The sequence below is a fragment of the Falco peregrinus genome, chromosome 1, assembly GCF_023634155.1.
Source record: "Falco peregrinus isolate bFalPer1 chromosome 1, bFalPer1.pri, whole genome shotgun sequence".
Taxonomy (NCBI): Eukaryota; Metazoa; Chordata; class Aves; order Falconiformes; family Falconidae; genus Falco; species Falco peregrinus.
In genome coordinates this window covers 70,959,271-70,984,293 of record NC_073721.1, presented here as the reverse complement: position 1 = coordinate 70,984,293, position 25,023 = coordinate 70,959,271, and the positions used below count along the sequence as shown (strand labels likewise).

The following is a 25,023-nucleotide window of genomic DNA, read 5'->3' as shown; positions in this document are numbered from 1 at the left end:
GCGGGGAGGGGAGAGGAGGGGGGAGCCACGCGGCGCATGCCGGGAAATCGCTCCCCTCGGCCGCCGACTTGCTCCGCCCGCACGGGCAAGGCGGCGGAGTGCGCATGCGCAGGAGGGAGGTGAGCGGCGTGCCCCGGGGGCGGGGGGCGGGCGGGGGAGCGGGAGCCCCCTCCCGGGGTTGGGGTGGCGGCACGCTGCCCCGGGGCAGGGCAGCCGTCCCTGCCGCCAGCTGTCTCCGTCACGGTGCCCTCCCCTCTCCGCCCCGGGGCAGCCCGCTGCCGGCAACCGCTGCCGCGAGGAGGGGGAAGGCCGCGCCCCGCCCGCGGCCCGGCCGCAGGTGGATCGGGGCCGGGGCCGGTGGGCCCGGGCGCGGCCGGGGAGCGCGGCTGGGCGGTTTCCGTCCGCTCTGAAGCGAAAAGGGGAAGCGGTGGCGTTCGGCTGAGGCGGCGGGGTTTGGCTGGCCGGTGCCGCGGCGGCTCCGCGCCTACGGAGTGTCAAACGCCCTCGGGGCAGCCGCCGGGCCGGCCTGTGCCTGGGGGCCTGTGCCCGCTCCCCAGACCGGCGTGCGAACGGCACAGCGGGGCTTGAACGCTTCAGCCTGTAAAACTCACGGCGGTGTAATGGTGCGCTGAATTTGCCCTGCAAGGAGGTGGTTTTGGAATAGATTACTTAAATTTATGATATGTCCCTGGAAGTTGGCTAATCTTTTAAATGAATGGTCATCTCCATGGTCTCTATGGTAAGGCATGTGTGTACTATATTTCCTCCTCAATGAGAAAGGGAAAGTGCGCAACGTTTGCCATTTAAAAGCCTTTTCCACGTGAGGAAGGTTTTGCCAGAAATGACTGGTTTATTTTATTTGGCCCAGTTTTATTTGTGATGGCAATGCTTTGTTTGATGCCATGGTTTGGATATGGTGAAATTACCTCAGCTGCAAAATACTGCTCTGAAACACAATATTTAAAAATGACCATCGCATCCTATTTGAAACTATCTGTAGGTCACCTGTTGTAAGGAACGTAGGAGTTTGGTTTTGCCTCCCTCCAAAATATTTACGTGCTGTACTCATTCTGTAAAAAAATGGGTAGTTTCCTAAAGAGGGCTTATTCTTGACAGGGTTGGAATTCCGTTCATCACTGAAAAAATAAATACCGCTTGCCTCAGTACAGGCGTTTCCTTTCTCTACTAATCTGTCCTCAGGTCTGTATTGATGTTTTAGTTGGTTTATCCAGTCCTTCCTTTCTTCTCCATTAAATCATTTCCTACTAAAATTTCATCCTACAGTCTTCCTGATTCCATACAGATTAGCCAATCTAAATCCAGCTCCTTTCCACCTCAGCTGATTTTTTTCATTGTCTACCAACAGTGTCAAATCATTACTAAAAATGAATACTGACCTCATAACCAGTTTAGCCTTTTGTTTAGCTCCAATCTTATGGGACATTCCTCATTCCTGAGTATATGGGAGTTACTGCAATTTAATTCCGTTACTATGTTCAGCCAGCATTTTGACAACTCAACAGCAAAGGAAAAACTTTTTTACTCTTTCCTTCCTCCCTGACTTCCCTAGATGAATAAGGTTACTTTTTTAAAATTCCTGATCCTGAAGTTGAACACAGTATCTTATTTTAAACCTTCATAGATAATAGTTGTTTCATCTTTGAGTGAATTACAATGTGCACAATAATAAGATCTAGAATACAAAAATTGCTTTTACTGATAAATATTATTAACACTGCATGTGATTTTTATTAAAGAGTTGTCCATGGTCAGAACAAAAATAGGAAGAGCAAGGGGTTTCAGTTATGTGAGCGATCTTCATTTGCTGCATACTTCTGTACAATAATTTCATAGCCAGAAAGCTTCAATAGACATATATCTTAAAAATATTTGTTCCAATGTTGACACCTGCTTGTGCCTCTGCCTCTACTTAGCCATTTTTCTTGTTTTCATTAATGCTTTAATTCCAGTTTAGCCCATTTTGTTCCACATTTAGTACACATATAAAGTGCCATTAGACCTCTGCATCCAGAAAACCAACTTGTTTAGAGATGGACAGTGCAGTAAATTATTTGCTTATAATTCTATCTAACATTTATTTTTAACTCTTGATGAAGCAATTCTGTAAAAATGTGTTCATACATTTCTTGTTTGTTAGATCCTATCTTACTTAACATTTTAGCTGAGAGCTCCAGAATGTTGCAAAACATTGTTATAGCAGAATAACTAAAATACTTCTAAATCTGTGGACATTGACTGGTGATTTTAGCTTGAGAGACACATCTGATTTGAATGATAATGTACTGCAAGAAGTTTCAAACTTAGGTTGTTTCTTTTTTTGTAATTTATGTGTCAGATTATGTATAAATATTGGAGAAATCTTGGACAAAATAAATGAATATTAAGTTCTTGTATCTACTGGAGGAGTATTAAAATTATGTTTACAATACATTTTATATTACTGCACATAGAATCTGCTGGATTGGCCATGCTGGAGACTTAAGACATTTTTATCCGCAGAACAGGTATTGCAGGCTTTGCTTCTTAGAGGTCTCAACCGGTATCTGAAAAGACAGCGTTTAGGGGTGTGACTCAGACACAGGGATAACTTACTTTGAGGTGTCTCATGCGGTTATGTGGCCTACAGAGCTGGCATGTCCAGGAAGCAGTTCCTGCATGGCTTCTGTTTCAGCATCTTGAAGCAAACCAGGCAGGTCTCAGTTTACCTTGAAGTACAAGGCTGGAGTTACCTGTACAGGCAGAGGGCAATGAGTCTGCCTAGGGGCAGTAAAATCAAGAAGCATCTCTCTTGGTGAGCCAGGGTCCTTAGTCTGCTGCATATGTGCTAGTTTAGAAGGAGTTTGAAGCCATCATATTGTAAGTCATCAATGGCTACATACTCCGTCAGTCTACCAGCGTGAGTTGTCCAAGCAAATCACAATACCAGTTTTCTCTCGTAGATATTTATCTGTGAGAGATACTTTAATGAGGGTGAGATCAAACGCAGTGAAACAGCGCATATTTAAATCACAGTAGTTAAACAGTATGTTGTTTGTGTGTGTGCCAAATAATCCTTGCAGAAGAAATATTTTGTAAAGGAAATGAGAGTGCTACTCAGTCACTCCAGAAAGTTCATTTCCTTTGAAGGAAAGTGCAGTTTCAAGACCTTTTACATCATCACCAAGTGATACCTTCTCAGGTTTTTGTTTCTAGGGAGTCTTCATTCTGTCACAGAGTTTCGTAGGTGTTTCATAGATCAGGTATGCATGAAGCATATACTGTATGCTTTTCTGGACAGTATTTCTAATGCATGGTTGACTGTGATGGGGCGAGCTGGACTTGTCAGTCCCATCAGGTTCTCGACAGTCCCTTTCAGTCTTCGGTTCCTGAGTGCATTTGTGATGCAGATAGTTGTCCAGTGACCTGGAATGAGACAGCCTATTCATTTCTGACAAACAGCCTTCAGATAGTAGTGTCTTTTCATTACTAAAATGAGCAAAATAATAGCAGAGATATGAAAGGTTTGCATCTTGTCACCAATTCCCTTGAACCGTTTGATTCTGTGTGCATAAAAGCATTGTAATTTGTGTGTATGTGCATGGATACATACGGGCATGTGCGTGAGAATACACAGAAAAGCACGTAAGAGTTGTATCAGAACAAATGGAGCTATTTTCATAGCCAGACTACCAATTATTGATCATAAAAGGTAGCTTCTCAAATACATAGAACTTGAAGGGAGTTTCTCCACCCATCAACATGCACAGATATGTTTTGTTTGTTTATTATACTATACGTGTTTCTTTACATCTTAAATATGCAAAACTAATTCTACGATGTTGCCTGTGTCTGAAAACCAAGATGAAAAGAGAAGAAATAAACTTTGTTTCTTAGAAACAAAACTCAGTAATTTCCTTTTTTGCCTAAATTGTGCAAGCAAATATTTTTATTTCTACAAGTGATTTTTTTTTTTTAGAATTATTTTTAAAGGAAATAGAAAAACCCTTAAGATGTTTTTAACACTGGCATTGCTCTCAAAGTCAGATTCCACAGCTATGCTTGCATGGTTTTTGTAAATAAAAAAAAAATATTGTTTGTACATGTAAATTTATTCCAGTGTTTCTACACAAACCTGTGTGCTTGTGCTGCCATTTATATGAGCAAAGTTCTGACTAACATTATGGAACCTGTCTTTGGGGCTCGTGGGAGAATACAGAAATGACTAGTGATACTAGTGGTCTTCTTTCCTACAGATGTTAATCACCGGTTCTAATACTGCAAATAATGTTTGTCTCATAAATTACAGATAACACATTTGGGTACTGCTGTGGCTCTACCTCCATTACAACATGATTCATTTTTTAATATATCTATTCTGGATAAGAGCATTTGTGAGGATTAAAAAACCAGAAAACATCTAGTCTGAAGTATTTTCATATGTAAAACAATCCAGGCCATTCATAAGAATACATGCAGATACAATAGTCACAACGTCAGAAAGGGATTAACCATGTAGAAAGATTAGGTTAATAGAGGAATAATTAGGATTAGGGACTGATCCCGCAATAGGATCCATACCTATCAATTCTTCGCATATTTTTTCTATTATGTATTGCTTAATAGTAACTCAAAGTAGAACAGCTCTGTCAGTGCTCCTGGGGTAGTTTTACTGTTTTCCCATTCTCAGATCCCACTTGAATATCTGCAGACATTCAAATCAAAAGCCTCAGCTTTTTACTTTTCTGGGATGGATTTGTGCAACTTGCTGATTTGTGGGAGCAGGACTTGTGCTCCTCAGTACCGGTTATAACTAAATTGTTAAAGTAGCTTGGAAACAACTTGTTCAAAACAGAGGACTGTTAATTCGTGCTTCAGCAGTACCAAACACAAAGATGAAGCATAGAACTAAGAAGAAAAAAGAAAAGCTGTCCATGTGGCTGTCGTTTTCTGTTTAGCTTGAACAGACATGTTTTGCAATTGGTAGGAACAACATGCTTAGCTTTTGGGCTCCTGTGTCTGAGCTTGCTATTTTTTTCATTAAAACAGTGGGCAGCAGTTCTTAGGTTGTCTGTCTTTCAGACCATAACCCTTTTTAAAGTAGCTTTAAAGCTTCAGGTTTGTTTGGTTCGTGAGGTTGGCCCTTGCTAGAGTACCTCATTCTGAGCTGGAAGGAGTCATTCATTCTTATCCTTACTTCTTGGAAGGTGTGTATCAAAAAATGACTAAGACATCTCACTGGTTTACCTTTCTCTATGCCTCAAATTGTTAAGACATCTCTTTTTACTGCAACTCTAACTTCAAGCAGCAATACAAAATAGGACGCGTGTGTGTGTGTGAAGAGCTACTTACGAAACACAGGACAGGTTGTATGGATGGTACTCTCCCGTTTAGTCATAAATGTCAGCCTAAGCTGCCATCTCACAGTGAAGATCCCATCATAAATTTCCACCTGGGCCCTTTTTTCTCTTAATTACCTGGTTCATACTTTCTCAGACCAATTTGTGGTGGTTCAGAAGCCCAAGGTGCAGTGGGCAGGCTGTGTGCACCACTGCAGCAGCACTGACCAGCATCCATGATTCTTCTGTTGGAGTGAATCAACAGAAGTGTGCTCCTGTTCTGGATGTGAAGAGACTTCACCGTGCTGGGCAGAGGTGAGAAAGTTCTGAGGCTGTCTTGATTCCAAACAGATTCTCTTGGTCTGAGGACTGATTCTGGACTCCTGTTCCCTGGAGGTGTCACTTAGTTGAGAAATGAATTCTCAGTAACAAGTCTCGTTGGTGAAGATATATTTGGTATGGAAACCTAAACTTCTTTGTTTTTGGAATCAATCACAGTACACTGAGGAAAACGGGATCGCTTTCTTGACATCCAAGTGATGAGAACAGAGGTGGCATTTCCTTCTGAAAAGAATTATGTGACCAGTATGAATCAGAAGTAAGCAGTCATTAGTGTCAGCACAATATATTGGGATTTTTTGTATCACTGTTCAAAGATTTAGATGTTATCACCCATGAATGGTACATAGGCAGTTTATTCAAGTTGCTAATAATATATGGCAGCACCGATGCAGCTTGCCTTGTTACAAAAAATCAGCGTATGTTTAAGTGTGTATGAAGTTGCTGCCTCAGAGACCTATTTTGGTTTTTGTATTTTTTTCCCCTCTTGCTTTTCTGCATTAAGTTACCCTGTTTTACACGAAGAGCTACACTGTATTGCTCTGTGGATTCCTGAAATGTTTTTATTCAGCTTGGACTTTCTGACAGGAGCTGTGAGACCTTAGGAGAGAATATTTGCACCAGGCAAGGAGTGACTCCTCAGAACTGGAGTAAAGAAATAGCTTTTGTGGTAGTTGTTGTATTTCCAGTGCACAAACCTCAAGAGCATTTGGGCCAGTAAATCTGTGGTCCAAATAGAGATTTAGATGGAAAACATTACAGTGACTGTTTTCTGGCATTAAAGAAAATAACCCAGAACTTGTACTTCAAAAAATTACATCTGCAGCTTACCCTTTTTTACATGCTTTTCAAAACCTGAAAGATTTTAGTTGTTTAGCAAGCAGATTCTGATACATGCTGTGCTCTTTTTAATAGCCTTTTTCATTGTTTGCTGCATGTGGCATGTTTATACGCTACAACTATATTTTAGTGGCATTGTATGAATTAATATTTATTTAGATTGAGGTTAAGCTGTTTTGAGTAATTAACATGAACAAGTTTCTCCTTAGGTATCAAAGACACACACTTGGTTTTCATTAAGTGCAGAATCTACCTTGCATATCAGCGTGGGAAATGAGATGGGAGAAAACATTTTAGCAGCTCCTGGTCTGGCTCAAGATGTGTGTGTTGCTACTTCTGATACCCAAATATTTAGGAGGCTCTCATTCTGTGTTAAAGAAATGATCATGTGTTGTGGCTCATGCATTTCCCTTTGTCCTCTCTCCCTTCAGTCTGATGTCGGGATGGTACGAATGAAATTGTTGAATACAAGTTGGGAGCAAGGAGTGGTGAGGGTGCTCATAGGCCAATTTTGCTTTTATCAGCTGTGTTAATCTTATGTTTTGGTATTGGGCAAATTTCTGGTCATGTTCTCAAACAAGTTAGCATGCAGAAAGAAAATGGGGAGTAGATTTATGATTTTGAAGAAGTAACTGTTTAGTCTTCTAATTCCACAAATCCTACAAAGAAATTAAATTGCCTGATAATGTGAAAGCTCTTATTTATTAGATAGTTTGTGGTTATTTGGGGAGGGGGGGGGAAGAGTTTTGCTCAGGGGATGCATGCAAAAGATTAGAGATTTTTTTCTTATGTTCTGTATTTTGGCAATAAACTCAGTCTTAAATATATGCAAATCTGGGCTGGTTGGCTTTTAGGAAGTCTTTTATAAAACTCCTGATTCTACTACTTTTTTTTTTTTTTCCCCTCACAGAAATACTCTTCTTGATTCCTGCACCCCATATTAAAATCTATTGCTGAGATCAACAAAAAAGAAATGATAAAATTTTTCCTTATGGTAAACAAACAAGGTCAGACAAGGCTCTCTAGGTATTACGAGCATGTAGAAATTAATAAACGGACAATGCTGGAAGCTGAAGTAATCAAAAAATGTCTCTCCCGTTCAAAGGATCAGGTAACACTTGTAGTTTTTCCCCTAGCCATTTTATTTTATTAACATCTCACATCTTTCATGTCGATAATTCTGAAAACACATCAGTTTCCATTGCAGGTCATTATTTCATTTGTACCCATGAAGAAAAAGATTGTGTTTCTGGATTACGGGTTCAGTCAGTTGAACTGATACTCTGCATTAATAAATATTTGTTCCTGAGGCTTACAGAGATTTTGGAGTTTTGTGTATCACTGTCACAAAGATTCCTTCTGTTTGTTTGAAGAAGCTCAGAAGTCCAGGAAGAATTTATTTTATCCTTTGATTGCCTGTCTGGTAGAGATCGATAGAGTTGTTACTGCTGCTTTGCCAGAAGGTGGTAGGAATTAGCATTGGCAGCTCTAAGTTAAAAAAATTAGGAGAGAGGATTCCAAATTATGAAAATACAGTCTAAAACACAGGGGGTTTTGGAAACAGAATTTTTTAGGCTTCTGAATTAGGCATTTTTATGCAAAAAAAGTGTTCACGCTTTCTGCAAGAAAGAAAATTCAGAAGGTGGAAATTTTTTTAGATGAAAGTTGTTTTCATGGCTCACTTAATTAAACCATTGGTTCTTTTAAGAAAAGTACCAAACTGAGCACAACTTTTGAGCACATTACATTGGAGGAGAAATCTGTGACTTGGACCGTGAGTGTTTTTTGTTTCATGTTCAGAATTCAGCTTCTTTAGTTGTGTGTGCCCTTGAACTGCGATCCTCACAGTTCAGTCTGGACAGCTTGGGGGCGGGGGGGGAAACAGCAGTTCCTATAAAGTGCCTTAGTTCAGAGGCTTGACAGGAGCCGAAGACATGAACCCCCTCCACAGGGCTGTTGCGAGAGGCTGTCGGGACAGAAGCCCCCCCCCCCCAGGGCGCAGGGGTGCTGCGGTCCCGAGGGGCGCAGCGCGGGCGGGAGGCGGCCCCCGCAGCCGTGTGTAACAGCGCCATCTGCCGGCTCCGGCCCGCTAAAGGCACGGCGGCTCCCCCCGCCCCGCCGCGGGAGGGCTAATGCTCTTCATTTTTATATAAAAATACCCATCTTTTTTTAAACATGAAACTGACCTTAAGGTTATCTCTTTTGGAAGTGCTTCCAAATGAAAATTTAGGGAAAGTATTGACTGCTTTGTAACCGTGAACAAGTCGCTTCAGTTCTGTATGTTCCAGTTTTTCCATTTAAAAAGTGGTAGCGTGTTTTCCACCAGCAGGTGAAAAGTTTTGTGTAAAGTAGTTAACCCTACTACATTTCTTTCAAGTCAGAATTGTTTGGTGGCTCTTGGGAAATCCGTTGTTCTTTGTGAGCCTTAAGAACGTGAAAGCTTTGGGTCTTTTCAGCATTCTGTGCTTAATACTGTTTAATGCTTAAATGGCAGCTACTATATTTGACTTGTTTTACTTCTGCCTAGTGCTCTTTCATTGAGTATAAGGACTTTAAGCTGGTATATCGGCAGTATGCAGCCCTTTTCATAGTCGTCGGAATCAATGAGACAGAGGTAAGAAATTACATACCCTCTTGAAATGAAAGCTTGTGGTGATGATCATGGGCGAGAGCTCAGGTCCTCTTCCAGTATGGAATTTTGCAATAGCAATTAGAGAATTTCAAGAAGTCACTGCAAAAAACCCACCCATTTTCATTTCTGTGAAAGAAGAGTAGGTATAAAAGAAAATGTGGTATGTTTGACTTCAGTCTATAGCAGTATACTGAGCTGTTATCATGAGTCAGTCTTCCTGAGCCTTGTACTGATTCTGCTTTCTAAATTTATGTTTGATTAAACATAAATTTATGTGGGGTGGTGTTTCTCAACAAATGTTAAGCATTACAGCCAGAGCAGCTGTCTCATCTGTGGTGACTTTCCAACTGCCCACTGTTTTTAACCTCCTTGGGCAAAGAAAAAATTCCCATACTGTCAGCTAGAAAAATGCCAATTTATTGTATTTTTTAACAAAAGGGGTGGGGGAGGGGCGAAATAAGAGTTCTGAAGTTGACAATTACCATTATTTCATGCATTCAGGCTGAGCCTTCAAGGCTTTAGTGTTTACATTGATTCCTGGTTCTCAGAAATTAGTTAAAGCTCACTACTGGAGATCTGAACAGGCTGGTGTGGAAGGTAGCTGCTACCTACCACTGTCTTCAAGTCAGGGCTATAACAGCATGCCCCGTGGGGCAAAGTCTTGTGGCTTTGCTAGAAAAATCACCCACCTGTACTGCTGCAGCATAGCCCGGCCCTGTGCGGCAGCTGGCTGGCCTGACTTCAGCATGGGAAGGCATAGCCTAGTTAGCTGTATCTATCTATGTATCTGACCTGGGTGACGGTGGAACGATGGGTGTGATGGGATGGCAGCAGCCCAGGCAACACGAATCCATTGGGTACTGCAGTGCTTACTTGTGTGGCTGGCCTGAAGCTTCTGCCCCTGAGCGCTGAACCACACCTCCTCTTGCTATGAGCTTGTGCGCTTTATTGTATTTTGTAGTTGCTTTTCATACACCACAAACTATACTATTACATTTTCTAGCTATTTCATTTAATATTCACTTGGGTTTAATTGAATTTCAGAATGAGATGGCAGTATATGAACTAATTCATAATTTTGTGGAAGTTTTGGACAAATACTTCAGCAGAGTGGTGAGTGAGACATTGACTCTAATATGAAATATTTCTTATTTTTCAAAGCTTTCGTACGTCCGTCATTTGAGGGAATAATCAAAGGGGAAATTCTTTTTTATATTAATTTAGAAATATGAATACTATCACTGTAATAAATAAAAAGAAAAAAAGAAGAAGTAGTAGTGGCTGATTTTTCAGAGAAGTAAAAGTATGCATGGGCTATAAATCATCAGACAAGGAATATCAGAAATATTTGTGTTAGAAAAGCATGTTTTTATATGCTTATGCTCTGGGGTTTCTTTAGGTCCTCTACTTGTAAATTAGCCACTGGCATTTTATACATTTTAAAGAAATAAAGAAGTTATTCTTTACAGTTCTTTTTTGCGGTTCTTAGCATGACATCCCCCAAATGAACTTCATTCATGACAAAGATGGTGTAAGCATTAAGCAGGGAGCTGACATCACTCTCACTGAACAAGATCAGAGGGATGGAGCAAATGAAACCTCAAAAACTAGTCTGCACTTGTGATCCCCACTTTGTTGTCATGCAACAGCTATTATATAGGCAGTAATTTTGTTAAAGATTCAACATCAAACATAGCTCCAGTTAAAATGACACTGTTCCTGTTAGTGAGTTTTTTTTGCTTGCTTGTTTTCACAAAGTTTGAAAATGCAGCAGTATAATCCTGGTTAGAACGTGCTGTTTAATACAGGGTTTGTAATAATCTTGTTATAGAGAAATTTGACTGAAAGCATACTTAGGCACAATTTCAGTTTATTTATGCTGAAATGTGTTGGATATCCCTCTCAGAAAAGAGGACTGGATAGTTTCCTCTGTTGTCCATGTGCTTGAGGGTATTATGTTAGTAATTATACATAGAAGAGTTCAGCGTGCAGGATCTGTAACGAGTTTCCAGGTCCTGGTACCACAGCAGGAGTGGCAGAGCTCCCTCTGTGGATTCAAGAACATGCTTGAAGAAGTCATCTGGACCCTTCACTATTTAGATGCCTGGCAACTGTTTTAAGCTATTATTTCAACTAACGTCGCATCAGCCTGTTGAAACTGCTGGTACTAAGTATACCACTTTCTGACAGTTCAGAATTTGTCTCTTAAAATTGTTATGATTGTAGTCCCAACCTAAGCAGTGATAACCAGGAATGGAATTTGATCCCAGCAGCACAAAGAATGCACGAGAAAATTTGGTGACTTCTTATTGATCTAATTGAGCTAATAGTTGCCATCACTTCTCTTTTTTTTTTCTTCACTTGAGGCCAGCAAAAATGCATGTAGTCCTTATACATGTAAATGCAGTACATATAAATTACTTGACCACATATGTAACCCAACCACTAATAGTTGTTAGAAATTTGCTGAATTCATCGTACCACAGTTTTGTGTATTTTCCATTGCATTTCAGGTTTGAAACTAGGGGAACCTAAAAGGGGTGGGTGGTTAAAGAAATCTCATGCCGTTCTGTGGTTCTATTTTTAATAGCATATAACATGATAAATGCCAGATCACTGAAGAAGAGGGCTATAATTCTAGCTGGGGTTTCTGGCAGAAACCACACAGCAAGAAAATATAAGTCTGTACTATTATGGATTAATGCTTAGGATTTGCAGAATTTTAGCAGAATCCAAAATTATGATGATGACAACGGAGACAGAACTCTGGGAAAGGAAAGAACATCTGTCCTGCTCTAGAAGGACATTTTGTCATCTATTATTTTTAGGCTTGTGAGCTTTAAACATTCTCACATACTCTATTTTTGTCTAATGGAGTTTACAGAGCTCAAATATCAGAATAAACATTAACAGAATTAGGGGGAAAGCTTTCAAAGTTGCTTGTGAGCTGTAATTCCGAGTCCCCTTCACTTTTATCTGGCTACCCAGATACTCTGGATACTGTTCAGAATACTTATTCCAGTGTTTTCAACTAACATCTTAATGCTGATGGAACTTAAACCGATCAGGCTCTTAAAATACAGTTTTTGTGATGCATAAAAGATTCCTAATTGAAGAACGGCAAGAGTCACTCAGCAGAGGCCTGTAGACTAGAATTAGTGCAGTTTGGAGGATCTTTAGCCTACAGAAGTAGTAGGAGTTTTGCCAGTGGGAACTCTGCCTAAATCCAGGGTTAGACTGGAAATGTTATGGAAACCATGTTAGCAAAGTAAATTCCCTTGGTAGCAGATAAAGATTCCCTCTTTCAGCAGGCTGGGGAAGCTCCACCCCAGCTGCGCAAGATCTTAACTGCTGAGGCTTTGATTAATAGTTTCTAAATGTAGACATTTAACTGAGGCAGCTGAGTTAGAAGTTTGGTCATCCTAAGCTTCCATTACTGGCGGTGGAGACCGATGAGTATCTCGAGGAAGTGAGTCATGCCTCAAGTGCGCCGAGTCAACTGTTGAAGGTACCCATCTCTTCTGTTGACTGCAGAGAGACCACAAGTGCTTCTAACTTAGAGTTTGGTTAAATGAATAAAACTACTTGGGGTAAATCCAGGCCAAGACTGGGAAGGAAATGATGACTATACAATGAATTGTGTTGCTGGGGCAGGGGAGTAGTTAGAAGTGCTAAGGGTCCAAAGCTTGGAGCTGCCTTCCCTCTCCTAATATATCCAGCCCAGCTACCACAGCCGTGGGTATATACAATGTCTAGATTTTGCTGTTCAAATTTTTTAACTGTGTTTTTGTATAAATTGTAAGGTTGGCATTAACATCCTATCTCTGCAGAAGGAGGAAGAGAGAATATAGGGATGGAGTTGCCACGTTTAGCGATGTTGGTTTTCCACCCACTCATTCAGATGGCACCGTCTATATTCAAATTGTGGCTTGTGGGTGACAAGGGATGTGTAATGTCTAATGACAATGAGATGAGAGATCAAACTGTAAATAATGGTTGTCTATCTCTTTTCTTTTCAGAGTGAATTAGATGTATCCTTTTCAGTATCAGAAATCCATTTATCCATGTCTTTTTGGTGTATGTTCCAGTTCATACTGTCTGCGTAGCACTGATTGTCAAATTTTGCACTTACAGTAAGTAGCACCATTTTGGCACCTTTCTGAAAGCGTGGCTGATGTTTATCAGGGTCACCTATTTAAATCCTTAGTCGTTAAGATAAGCCTGGTACCATTTAAAGACAGACAGGGAGAGCTTGTTTAGAACTAAGTACCATTAACACCTAGACATGAAAAGTTATATTAATGGGGGAACTTTCAGGCTTAACTAATTATTACTTCAGGGTTTTACTTTAAGTTTACAATAAAATAGATAATTGAAATGACTGCAGTAATAAGAACGTTACAGCTGTGTCTTGAGCCAAATAGCAGCAGCATCATTGTAGGATCAGGTTTTCACTTTGATCTTGCTTCATGGAAGTCTAGGTGAGTTTTACTTTCTGTATCAATGGAAAGAGAGAAAGGCCTGGGAGGAAGAAATTTAGGAAACTGTGCATCACCACAGGTACCTTTTTTGTTTCCTGCCCCTCCCCTTACACAGCTGTATCTTCATGTGTACGATTTGCAGGGCATTAACTAAAATAAAATTTTCAAAAATTAACTAAACCCAAATACAAACAAATACTAAAATATGGTCCTGAACAATTAAACACAAATAGCAAGTAAATAAAATACTGTATTCAAAGAAAATGAAGCCAGGAGAATGTAGTGCAAAGAGTCTTCCTCTTCTGTTCTTCCAGTCCTACTGCCCGCTCACTCTCCTCCAGCAATCCTTATGCCTGTGTTTGTTGCTGGTTAAATGCAGATCTACTGGTACAAAAGAGTCAATTATACACCGGAAATACAGTTGCTACCCTGGAATGAAATACTGTAATTTAATTTATTTACCTTATTTAAGAATTAGTACATAGGAAGAACATAGAAAAATTCTGTAATTTTTCTTGGAATTGTTCTTTACTGACAAAAAACCCCCAAAGGAAATAATTAATTTAACTTTTGTAAATATTTTAATTTTTGTTACATGCTGGTACTCCATCTTATTTACTGAACCTAAATATATATGTATGTGTATATATACTGTCTGTATTTCCTTCCTGAAATTCACAAAATGCTGTGGTATTAATGTAACACTCCTAAATTCACTTAGATTATGAAAGAGCAATAATGATATTTCAGCATGAAGTGACGTGTAAGGTCTCTGAGCGATTGTGTAACGACATTTTTTGTATTCAGTTACAGTTAAGGATTAGAACTATGTGTACTTGTGTATGAGCTTTGCTGAATTAGAGACTAACCTGATCGATTCATTAATTATACAAATAGTCCCCAGTCCCCTATGTTTCCACATGGTGTACTTTGAGTCTGCAGTTACCCGATTCTTTTATCTTAGATTGTCTAGAGTAGTGAAGATTCGAAGTTCTGCCTGCCTCTGGTTGTTTCCATGCCAAGAGGCATTTCCTGTAGTTGCACACTTAGAGTTACCATCAGTAGCCCATTTATTCCTGTAGAAATTAATCTTCTACACAGGTCTCATCAGCATGAGGGTGTGAATCTAAATATTTGGAAAATAGGGGTGTGCATTATTATCTTATTTGATAATACTGGAAATAATATTGGAAAAGTTTGTGTCTGATCTGTGTCTCCTCAATATGTACATCTGAATGATGTACATATTTTTTCTACTCAGAAATGTACTTTTCTACATTATGTATTTCAGGAACAATTTTAAAATTAAACATTTCGCTTCTGTATACGTACAAAATAATTCTCTCATTTAGGAAGAAGAGCTTTTCGTAAGTTGAGAGGATACTTAAAATAGTTGAAATGAAGTGAGATACCTTCAACATTAAATGTAAAGCAGAGGTGTAACAATTAAGTAGGTTACTCAGGACTGTATTTATTTTTGACAGCAGCTTGAATAGCAGGCCCAGAAGAACAATGTAAGATTTGGACTACGAGTGTCTTAGATGTTAATGCAGTACAAGCAATAATCCATCAATATGCCTTTCACAGTATGTAAGATAATACCCCACCTGGGATTAAACCACTTCCATTGCCAAACAGTCTTACACTAACTCTTATATTCAGTACAGTTAGCTTGGATGCAAAATATCTGACAGAGGAAGTACTGTTGGAAGGTCTGCAGCAGCGAACACCAAGTAGTGTTTACAGAACCTTTGTATACAGAGGATCTGGTAGGAGACTGTCAGAATTTCCTGTCTCTATGTTATTATTTGTGTGTACGGATTCGTAGGAAGTTTATTTCAAAAGTAATAGTGGCTGTTCTATATAGAAAGTAGTGTTTACTAACAAGAAAAAAATAGTAGGAAATTACATGAAATCCAAAGCCGTGGAAAACAGATCATCATCATTAAAGGCTATTCACCCCCGCACAAAGCAAACTGCAGTTAAATCTAAAGGCTGAGCCCATCTCACAGTTGCAGTGTTCCTGGAGCCCGGGCTAAGCCTGCAGCGTGTGCGCCGATTCTTAAAGCTGCCCCAGCCACGGTGCATTACCCCAGCGCGCCCGGCAGCGCAGCGCCTGCTGAGGCAGGATTCCAGCTTTTGTGTAGGTACAAACACCTGATTCACCCAGGGCACCTGCGCTGCAGCTCGCATGGGCCTGAGCCTGGCTGAGCTGTCAGGGAAGGGCACCCTGGGCACAAGGCAGAGGCTGGGTCCCGTCTGAACCCTGCCCAGCAGGATTCAAACGTGACGTTTGTATGTGTGTATGACACAGCTGCGTGTGATGCTAAACAATGCGTGAACAATGGTGAAGTTACCTTATGCGTACTGCAAAAGTGAACACTGAGTAGCTGCTAGCCGACTAAGTAACTACTTTGGAGTAGCCGTGGTTTTTACAGAAGCTTTTACATGTGAATTGTAAAGCATTTAGCCATTGTTATGATTTCCACTTTCATTCTGAGTCAGGCACATGCTTAAGGGTACCTATGACGGAATGACATAACATTTCTAAAGCTGTTTGGTTTGGTTTTAAAATATCTGCAAGAAGTGTTATTGGGCCAGTTGAATGAACAAGTACGGAAATTGTCTGAGAGGCGTTGGATCCTGGGGTGTTAATAGCACTAGCTGAGCCTGACTTCTGTGGATTAAGTAAGTGGGTGGGATTTTCCGTAGCTCTAAAACTCCAGCTTGGATGGTGTAGGAGCTACTTTCTTGGTGTGACGGGACTACACAAACGCAAGCGTTACTGCAGCAGCTTTTGTAGGGAACAATATGCTGGTAAGCGTGAGAGTTTCTAAAACTGCAAAAAGTTGACTTTTCTGTTGCTTGAACTGGTGAGGCAAAGCTTACTTGAAGGCACGTTATTAATTTACGGAAGAAACAGATACTTATGTTCCCCTTGTGGGAGGGGAAGGGGAAGACAGGGTGCTCCAGGACCAAGCATTTGAAGAATGTCGTCTTGATCCAAAAAAAACATCACATTCCATTGCAACTAGTTGCTGCTGCTCCTGCAATAGATAAAAAGCTTTGATAGAGGGAGTGCTTTGTACGAACCAACTGTATTCTTCAGCTCCCCCATGGAATAACGTGTTCAGAATACAGTGCATTTAAGTCGTAAGAAAATTGAATGCTTTATGTATTCTGAGAATTTATAAGGCTGCACTTCAGTTTGTACTGTAAAATAAGTAGATGAAACTGAAACCTACAAAAGGATTATCTTAAAACTGTTGTTCAAGAATAACACAGAACTTGAAGGCACCGTTTGTCTCCTATTTAGTGTCAGCATAGTCATTTGAAGAAGAAATGGTCAGAAAGCATCAAATGGGTGTCAGTGCCTAAAACCTGCCTTTAGATTTACCCATTAGATAGACTAGAAGTTAATTAAAGTAAATGTCAGCAAAGATAAAGTCAGAATGTGTGACTCTAGATTAAAAACCAGAAGCAACTCCAACTAATCTTTAGCTGAAGGTGAATGTCCAGGATGGAAATCCAAGCTTTGTAATGCTGGACATTCAGTAGCAAACCGTCGGCCCTAGCAGTAGCAGTGCTGTAATCTACACAGCTTCTGTTTGTGCTCCTGGGTGTGTTACCTGATCACCAGGTGTTGGCTGCAATTTATCATCTCTTAAGCCCAGACACACCCTTAATTACTTGCCCGGAAAATTCTGAGATATCTTAAAATGTCTCTATATGAAGAAGTTAGTTATCACATGCAAGCCCTAAACGTGCTTTTTTCCTTTCCTCCTCCCCTCCTTCCCCTCTCCCTGACTTAACTATCTGCCCATGTAACCGTTCTGGGGAGGAGGCACAAGACTCACATTTACCTCCTCTTAGTATGTATGTGCCATAAAAACTGTGTTACAGTGGTAAGTACCATTAATGTTTGTCTTTAATAAGGGCAGCTCTTAAAGTTACCGGAAGCCAGTATAACATTTAAATACCAGTTGTAGTAGAGTAGCCACAACGGCATTGACTGAAATTTGTAAGGATGCTCAGGGCTCGCCTCTTTTCACCTAGGCTGACAACTTTTTAGGAGCATTTCCTAGCTGGGTGCTCTGAAAACTTTTATTACAGACTTTTATCTACAGACGCAGAGATTAAGGTCTGTTTTCTTCTGCACACTTTTTAAAAAATTTCTGTTAGCCTCTGCACAGATTAGTGAAAGCCCCTTAATCCTCTTTTGTGGGCAGCCAGGATTCTTACTGGAAGCAGGACATTAAATGACAGCTCTGGGTGGAGCACACGCACCGAATATGGCTTTTTCCGGTTGCCAGTTGCTCAAACTGGTTTGCTGTGGTGCTTTGCAGCTGGGTGTGGATCTATGACTTCAGGGCTTTAAACCCTGAAATTTGGGGTCACTTGTCAAACAAGTGACAGGTGGGGAGAACGAGCCTTGCCAGGCATCAGAGATCCCTATCCCTCAGGGGGCAGGGCGTTCAGGCTGAATGGGTAAGCAGCGTGTGATGAGATGTAACCATAGACCAGTCATGAGACTTGGAGGGAGGGGGAAAAAGCCAAAGCTGCTCCCTGTGCCATCTGACTGCCAAGAGCAGCCTGGTAAAGGGGGTGGGAAGGGAACAGAAAAAGGAAGCCGGTATGCGAGGCTGAGGGCAGAGGGTAAGGAATGCTTTGGGACCTGCCAAAATCAAGGTGCTAGAGCTTTCCAGAATGGTATTAGTATCCCCATTCAAACTGCAGGTGAAATCGCTGGTTCTGGAACAGTGACTGCGAGAATAACTGGTCACACAGATGGATGGAAATGTTACCGCTGTTTTCTGTAATGAGCAGACCAGTTTTGAAATAACCTGGAGTGGCCCTGCAGGGGAACTGCCATCTCATTGAACCATATTGGGTCTGAGTGGAACAGCTGAAAGATACTTACTGGTATGGGAGCAGTTTTCCTTTGGCACGCTATCAGCTCGTTAGGAAATGCAGTAGGGGAAGAAAGCAGTGTTAAGTGTGTTTTAAATGTTTTCTTAAAGTGATGCAGAAGAATAAGGTGGGAGCAGCACGCTGCTGCATCATCACAGATCCTGGTTGATCCAGTCGTCTGGGTTTTAGAGCCGTAGGACTCCCAAAGGAAGAGGAAGGCCTGGAGAGACGGGAGCTCTCGCTCCACCGTGGGAACTGGAGCACTGTGAATCAGTGGTAGTGTAAAAATTAAAAGCTGGGGAGGAGGAGCTGGCTTTATCGCTTGTTGAAACCTGAATGGAATGTTATCTGCCTTTGTTAACAGATCCTCCTGCCCTGTGTGCAGCAGTGCCAGAGCTGAACTAAGCAACAGCAGAGCTGTCGTCCTGAGTTTCTCATGTTACTGGGATAAAGAAATCCTAACTTCTCAGAGTAAAATATTTATGTAGAGAATGTTTACTTGAAAAGTATACCATAGGAAGAAATTTGTCTCTAGTCCTTAATCTGCCAAGCAAAGTAAAACTACTATCTTTGTCTCTGGAACCACAGAAACTGGGAGTGTTAAAAGTTTTAAGGGTAGTAGTGCTCGTCCGTATTGAAAGGCACGAGTCTGACTTCTAGAAGCAAGTTAGGCCTGCAGTCAGACCTGGGAAGAAGCCTGGTTATTTAAAATACAGCTCAGAATTAAATCAGGTGGTTAAGTTTAGGCCAGCAAATTGGAACCTATTTGATGAACCACGGATGTACAGAAGATCTTGTTGACAGCTACAGTTTCTCTTCCTCACTTAACAGTAACGAGTAGTAAAGTTATTTGGGGGCCTGAATTCCGTTACCTAGAGGTGCTGTGCTCTTGGTCAAGCAGAATGGATTTGTTGGAGCAGTGACACAATTTCTTACCCTTCTGCAGGAGTATATGGTAGCGCTCGCTGCAGCCCAAAGCGCTCACAGCAATTTGAAGCAGCAGAGGAAGGCAGCAGCCTGCCAGCTGGGTTCTCAGCGACGTGACCATACAGGTTCACCCTACAGCTTAGCCTGAACAAGTTCAAGCTTCTACTTCTCATCTCTTAGAAGGGTGGTCGCACGCAAGGCTGACGTGACTCTGTGCCCCTCTTCTTGCTTTAACAGAGATAGGGACAAAACCTGAACCTTCTCTCGTCGCAGGATAGACAGTCAGACTCCAGAACTTTCACATAACAGCAGGAGAACCTTGAGTAGAAGGCAGGAGGTGCAGCTGCTACCAACGCAGCTAAACTTGCCCCTGGAGAAAGGGGGGTTTGGAATTCCCCAGGCTGAGGACAGGCTCAGCCTCTGCCCTCCATGGGATTCAGGCAGGCTGCACCTCTATACATTTTAGAAGACACCAAGCCAGTTGTCATTACACAAAGTAATCACAGAAAACTCCCTCTCTGCATTCCCGGAGAGGTAATTCAGCCTTGGTTCCCTAGAATCTGTGAATTGTTTGATGGGTCCGTCTTTCACCACTCACTGCAGGGAAAATAAGGCACCTAACTGAGGTCAAGGAATTCCCTTCTCAAAGCCAGGTGCTGAAAAACGAGGCATGGAGACATTCAATGTTACTTAATTTAAATCCATTCCTTGCATTTAGACCCAAGACTGTTCACTTTCATGAGCTTACGTCGGTGCAGCTCTGGTGCTTTAAAGTGTCTCCCCAACCACTTGTATTTATTTGTTCCCCCTAGGGGGTAAATGCAAGTGTGTGGCTTCTCAGCTGCTCTGTACAGCTCGGCGCTCCCCCTGTTCCTGCTTCGGCAGAGCGCAGCAGTTAGCTCCACCAGAACTCGTGCTGCAGAGCAGTCCCCTTAAATACCCCAGTCACGTTCAAAAAACGAGACTTAATCTTCGTCACGCTGAGCAGAGGAAAGCCTTGATGCCTTCTAAAACCTGCCTCTTGCTACTCTACTGATCAGAATGGATGTCCACAAACATAAATACAACGACTAGGGCAAAAGCAGGCTGGCCTCTGAGCTCAAACTTGTGTTGTTTCAGGTTATTTTCCTTTAGGTGAACATTTAGAGATAAGTATATTTTAGAAAGTATTTAAAATAGGAACCATTTACTTCTGTTCTTCTTCCTGAGCTTTATTACTCGATCAACAACTCAACTTCACATATCGGCATATTCCTTTCAAGCAGATCAAACAGCGTTAGTAACTTAGGATAAGGACAATTTGAGAATCATATTTTAAGAATTTGGCTGACACTTTTTAAAGAAGAAATGCAGAATATTTACATCTTCGCACTCAAGGTTGTTATCCCTTGGTAACATTTTATATTCAAGCAATACATGGTACTCAGGCAAACAGTAAAATTAACCATCTACGTATAAGCTAAAATTTACCTTGAGCTTACTACTATGTAGTAATCTTCCAGGACGAGATATACTGGGGCTTCAGCTTCTCTACTACAAACTTCTGACATCTCTCTGATCAGAAAAAAGTGTCAGTTGAACCATTTTCTTAGCTTTACTAAAATAAACACCCAAATAAACTACAAGAAATCCCTATTCTTGTAAACTTTGGTTAGACTAACGTGCCCAAGGTTTGCTCTGAATGTTGTTCAAAATACACTTAACTTGAAATGTTTCCAGATAATGTTCAATTTGGACAGAGTGCACATCATTTTGGATGAAATGGTGCTGAATGGTTGCATTGTGGAGACAAACAGGAACAGAATTCTTGCCCCTCTGTTTGTGCTTGACAAAGTGGCAGAAAACTAGGAAGATACAAGACTGAATAAAAGCATTTTACAAGAGATGGTGAAACCATCAAGAGCGTGCCAACAGCATTTTTCTGATGTTGTAAAACTGACTCATGCAATACTTAAATTAGGTGGAAAATATTTCCTGTTTCTCCTGTACCCTACGTACCTAATGGAAAGGTACAGCTAAACATCAAGTGGTGGAACCTTCAATTTCAGCTGCAGCTTTATTGACACAGCAGAAACCTTTCTAGAACTGTCAACATTTTTTAAACCGATGATAAAGTAATGGAAACTTACACATGACTGTCTAGGTATCACTCTGAATTACCTAGAAGACATAAAATACGGAAATATAAATTCAAACTGAGTTTCAGTGCCTCCTTTAAGCACCGACTTGATTTTATTTTCATACAGATGTACTGTAAATTAAAATTCTGTAGCTTTTATGATGGCTTTTTAAAAAGCTGGTTTCCCTTTTCCATGCAAATAATGGTTACAAAACAAATTTTAATAGCAGTAGTACAGATGTATTTAGTATTCCTGCATACTGTGTAAGTTGCAACTATAAGTATCTGGCACTTAAATATTATAACATTAATAAAAGATAACTAAAATCAAGTGTTTGATATTTTTTATCCTTTTTTATCATGTTTGCTTTGTAAGTTACACAATTTTTTTCCTGTTTTGGCACATCAGTATATTTTCTTTTCGCTTGTACGTTCGATCCATGCGTCATGAATAAAACATTTACAAAAGATGAGTAATAAAAGGTACCTAAGTTTCTCAGTACCAGTAAGGTACCAAACCAGATCTCCCTTCTCGAGCAGGAGCACATAGCTACCCCAACTTGTATTCACAGGTACAGGGCACACTGATTAAGTCACTTAACAATAACAATCTGAGCTAACTTTCACTTACCTTTCCAGAATTAACGTGTCTGGCTGCTTCTTCATACCTTCCACACCAACACTTAGGCACACTGATACTGAAAGAACGTACACCGTACAAGTTTTATGTGTGAAAGCACGTAGCTGTCACGTCTAAATTGCACCTAGAAACCAGGGTCTAAGAAGCAAAAGAGGCAAGTGTTGTGCGAGAGAACAGTCCAGGCAGCTTTACAGTAACACCACAGTCAGCCAAACGGGTTGACATTGTATTCGGGGCAGATACTTTGTACGCAGGGCTTATGCGACTGTTTACTTGAAACACAATAGACGCAGGAGTCCGGGATGGAGGAGATGCCTCTCCAACGCCGCATTGGGGAAAATGTCAAACATGACGCCTGTAAAGTCCTGTGAATAATGCTATGAAAAGAAATCTGGCATCAACCTCATTTATATGTGTGAGGCAGAATCTTCTGGCAAGCCCTCCCTCAGCAGTGGTCCAAGAAAAGGCTGTTACCAAAGAGAACTGGCACAGAACAAAGCCTACCACACAGATTCAACTAGAATAATAATTTTTCTTTGCTGGTATCAAGTACGTAAGTATCTTTAAAGACATATTAGCACCACACTTTATCTCACTGTAAGCCACTTTTTACCAATAAAATACTGCACCACAGGCTGAAACCAAGAGAGGCACTCCACCTCCAGCGAAGCTGAATCAGCTGCATCATTTGACCCAGTTTTTATTCCAATATAATGAGGAACTATAACCTCAGGTCACATGGGCCCACGGCAGAGCACCAGAAACTGCCACATGCAGTGTTACCGCTGCCAGGCTAGTTCTTAAAAAGCTGCACTGTGTGATTTTGAGAAGATCTGAGCGCAGAGATAAAGTTTGTGAGATCAATTATCGCCACATAGTTCTTTTAAACCTTGAAAAAACTATGGCACATTATTCAGAACGTGTACAAACATCTAATAACGTATGAGTATTAACGAAGTATTCAGAGGAGACAGTTTGATATGTTGCAAACATTTTAATGATTACCTTTGAGCTTACACATTGGGTGGTTTCTTTTAAACTTCAAACTGCAACAAGTTAAATAAATGTTTATAATATACAAAGAAAGTACAACCAAAAGTAAAACTTGCTTTAAGTGTGCCTTGCACTAGGAACCAGTGTTTTTTTTTTTTTAATAGCTTTATCGTTGAGCTGCACAAACACACTTAAGGATTTGATCTTTATAGCAGGGCATTTGAGAAATCAAAATATATTCCCACTTGAAAGAAGGGGGAAAAAAAAAAGTTGTGCATGATTATATGCAAAAACCTGCTAAAATACTCCAATAGTGCAGGCACCATTGAAAAAAGAAAAGGCTGGAGATGCCCATTAACTCTAAGTTTTAAGGAAGCAAGTTTCTGACCAGTTAGCTTAAAGCCAGCAAAACAGGGATCAGTGATGGCAACTGTAGTGTACAAGGTATTAAATGACAAACTTTACACAAATACACTGTTAGAAATTTGTATCAGTGAACACTGAAAATCTGATGATCTGTTCTTTGGAACAGTCAAACAGACCCACCTTAATTCCCAGTTGTGCAAGCCCTTGAAGCATCACACAGTGTTCTGTGCCAATTTCTTGCTGGCTGTGTAGTTACAAGGATTTATTTTGTCATTAGCAGCTAACAAACTTATTCCACATGTTTCTAAAGCCTCACAGGTGAAAAAAAAGGCAAGTCTCATCAGAGCACAGCGTGGAGATCGTATTTTTTTTTTTTTGCACACAAACACAAGAGGCTTCACTAGTATCAAAAAACACCTTCTCACGTCCCATGTTGCAGTCAGCAGCTCAGTTGAGGTGGAAGCCTTTCTCCATGGTAGCAGCCAGCAGGCGCTCTCTCATGATCTCCTCGGAAGAATACTCGGGCAACTTCAGGTAATGCACACACGTATTCACGGATGGATAACTTGCATCTGTAGCATCAACCTGAGGAAAAGAAAGAATTTTTTTTACTGCGGTTGTTCACAGCGCTCGATATGGAAGTTGGAAGGCATTTACTGCGTACGTAACGCCAGCCGTCAAAACAGCACCGTCAGGAAAGCTACAGACCAACTTATAAATATATTTATAATATATATTTATTATACGTAATAATATATATATTTATATTATAAATATGTCCGTTAATCTTTCATAAGCCAGTATGAAGTCAGAGAGCAGACCCAAAACAGAGGTCAGTACTGAAAGCTTAGCATGGTGTCATAAACTAAAAAACACCAAACCAACCCAAAAACCCAACCCAGTGTTATTTCTTACTGTTACAACTGTTACACTCAAAAGCCAAAATAGCTGGCTTGAAGGGCAACCTGGAGAAGCTGTACCTTGCGTACAACAGTGAGCCGGGGATGTAGGTTTGCCAGGCCTCCTGGTGGGAGTGTGGAACAACCAGTGGTGAACTGGAGAAAAGCTTTCCTTTCATCCGAAGACATACCGCATAAGACTCTCACAAATCGAAGGAATCCAGGGCTTAAAATAAATTAAAATAATTAGTTATGATAACATTACAAGAGAGTGGCTTTTTTCATGTCCCTTAACTTGAGACAGTACAATTACAATCTTTAGTCATGTCTAAGCAGGAAGATTCTAGTGCCTGTTCAGTATTGAGTTAATAAAACATCATAAAAGCCACAAAAATACTTCTGTAATCTCCTTGCTGAGTATTACACAGGAAAAATGTAGGTAAATAAGAACTTTTCTCCATACTTATCTTGGAGCGTTATTTGGGTACCTTGTATATGAACGGGTAGAGAAGCAGATATAGCTCAAACGTATTATATGGG

At 40.7% G+C, this 25,023-nt stretch overlaps 2 protein-coding genes across 19 annotated transcripts in view; one reads left to right on the top strand and one right to left on the bottom strand.

Moving 5' to 3' along the window:
• The first annotated feature begins 41 nt into the window (after positions 1-41).
• AP4S1 (adaptor related protein complex 4 subunit sigma 1) lies at positions 42-21,916 on the top strand. 9 transcript variants are annotated; one of them, XM_055793589.1, is made up of 7 exons: positions 102-119; positions 5,494-5,651; positions 7,426-7,626; positions 9,043-9,129; positions 10,192-10,260; positions 13,167-13,190; positions 21,186-21,916. In XM_055793589.1, the coding sequence occupies exons 3-7, from the start codon at positions 7,489-7,491 to the stop codon at positions 21,312-21,314; spliced, it is 447 nt and encodes a 148-aa protein (XP_055649564.1). In that variant the 5' UTR covers positions 102-119; positions 5,494-5,651; positions 7,426-7,488; the 3' UTR covers positions 21,315-21,916. The 9 variants fall into 9 exon arrangements, 8 of the variants coding, with proteins under 8 accessions (XP_055649562.1, XP_055649564.1, XP_055649567.1 ...); XM_055793588.1 differs by lacking the exon at positions 102-119 and adding an exon at positions 758-1,200; XR_008745406.1 differs by lacking the exon at positions 102-119 and adding an exon at positions 15,113-15,218 and having other exon boundaries at positions 1,214-5,651; positions 13,167-13,280; positions 17,685-21,319.
• Positions 21,917-23,199: 1,283 nt separating this feature from the next.
• HECTD1 (HECT domain E3 ubiquitin protein ligase 1) overlaps positions 23,200-25,023 on the bottom strand; it is a 64,799-nt gene continuing 62,975 nt past the window's right edge. For all 10 annotated transcript variants that reach the window (XM_055793575.1, XM_055793583.1, XM_055793584.1 and 7 more), the window contains 2 exons: positions 24,565-24,709; positions 23,200-24,169 (listed from right to left, as the gene is read on the bottom strand). In XM_055793575.1, coding sequence (XP_055649550.1) covers positions 24,032-24,169; positions 24,565-24,709 — 283 coding nt within the window. In that variant the 3' untranslated portion in view covers positions 23,200-24,031. The remainder of the gene's footprint in view (positions 24,170-24,564; positions 24,710-25,023) is intronic.

Coding starts and splice junctions, on each gene's coding strand:
- AP4S1 (XM_055793587.1), top strand. CDS start 7,489: ATGATAAAATTTTTCCTTATGGTAAACAAACAAGGTCAGACAAGGCTC. Junction 10,261..13,166: donor ACAAATACTTCAGCAGAGTG/GTGAGTGAGACA, acceptor TTTTCTTTTCAG/AGTGAATTAGATGTATCCTT. Junction 13,191..21,185: donor AATTAGATGTATCCTTTTCA/GTATCAGAAATC, acceptor AAATGTTTCCAG/ATAATGTTCAATTTGGACAG.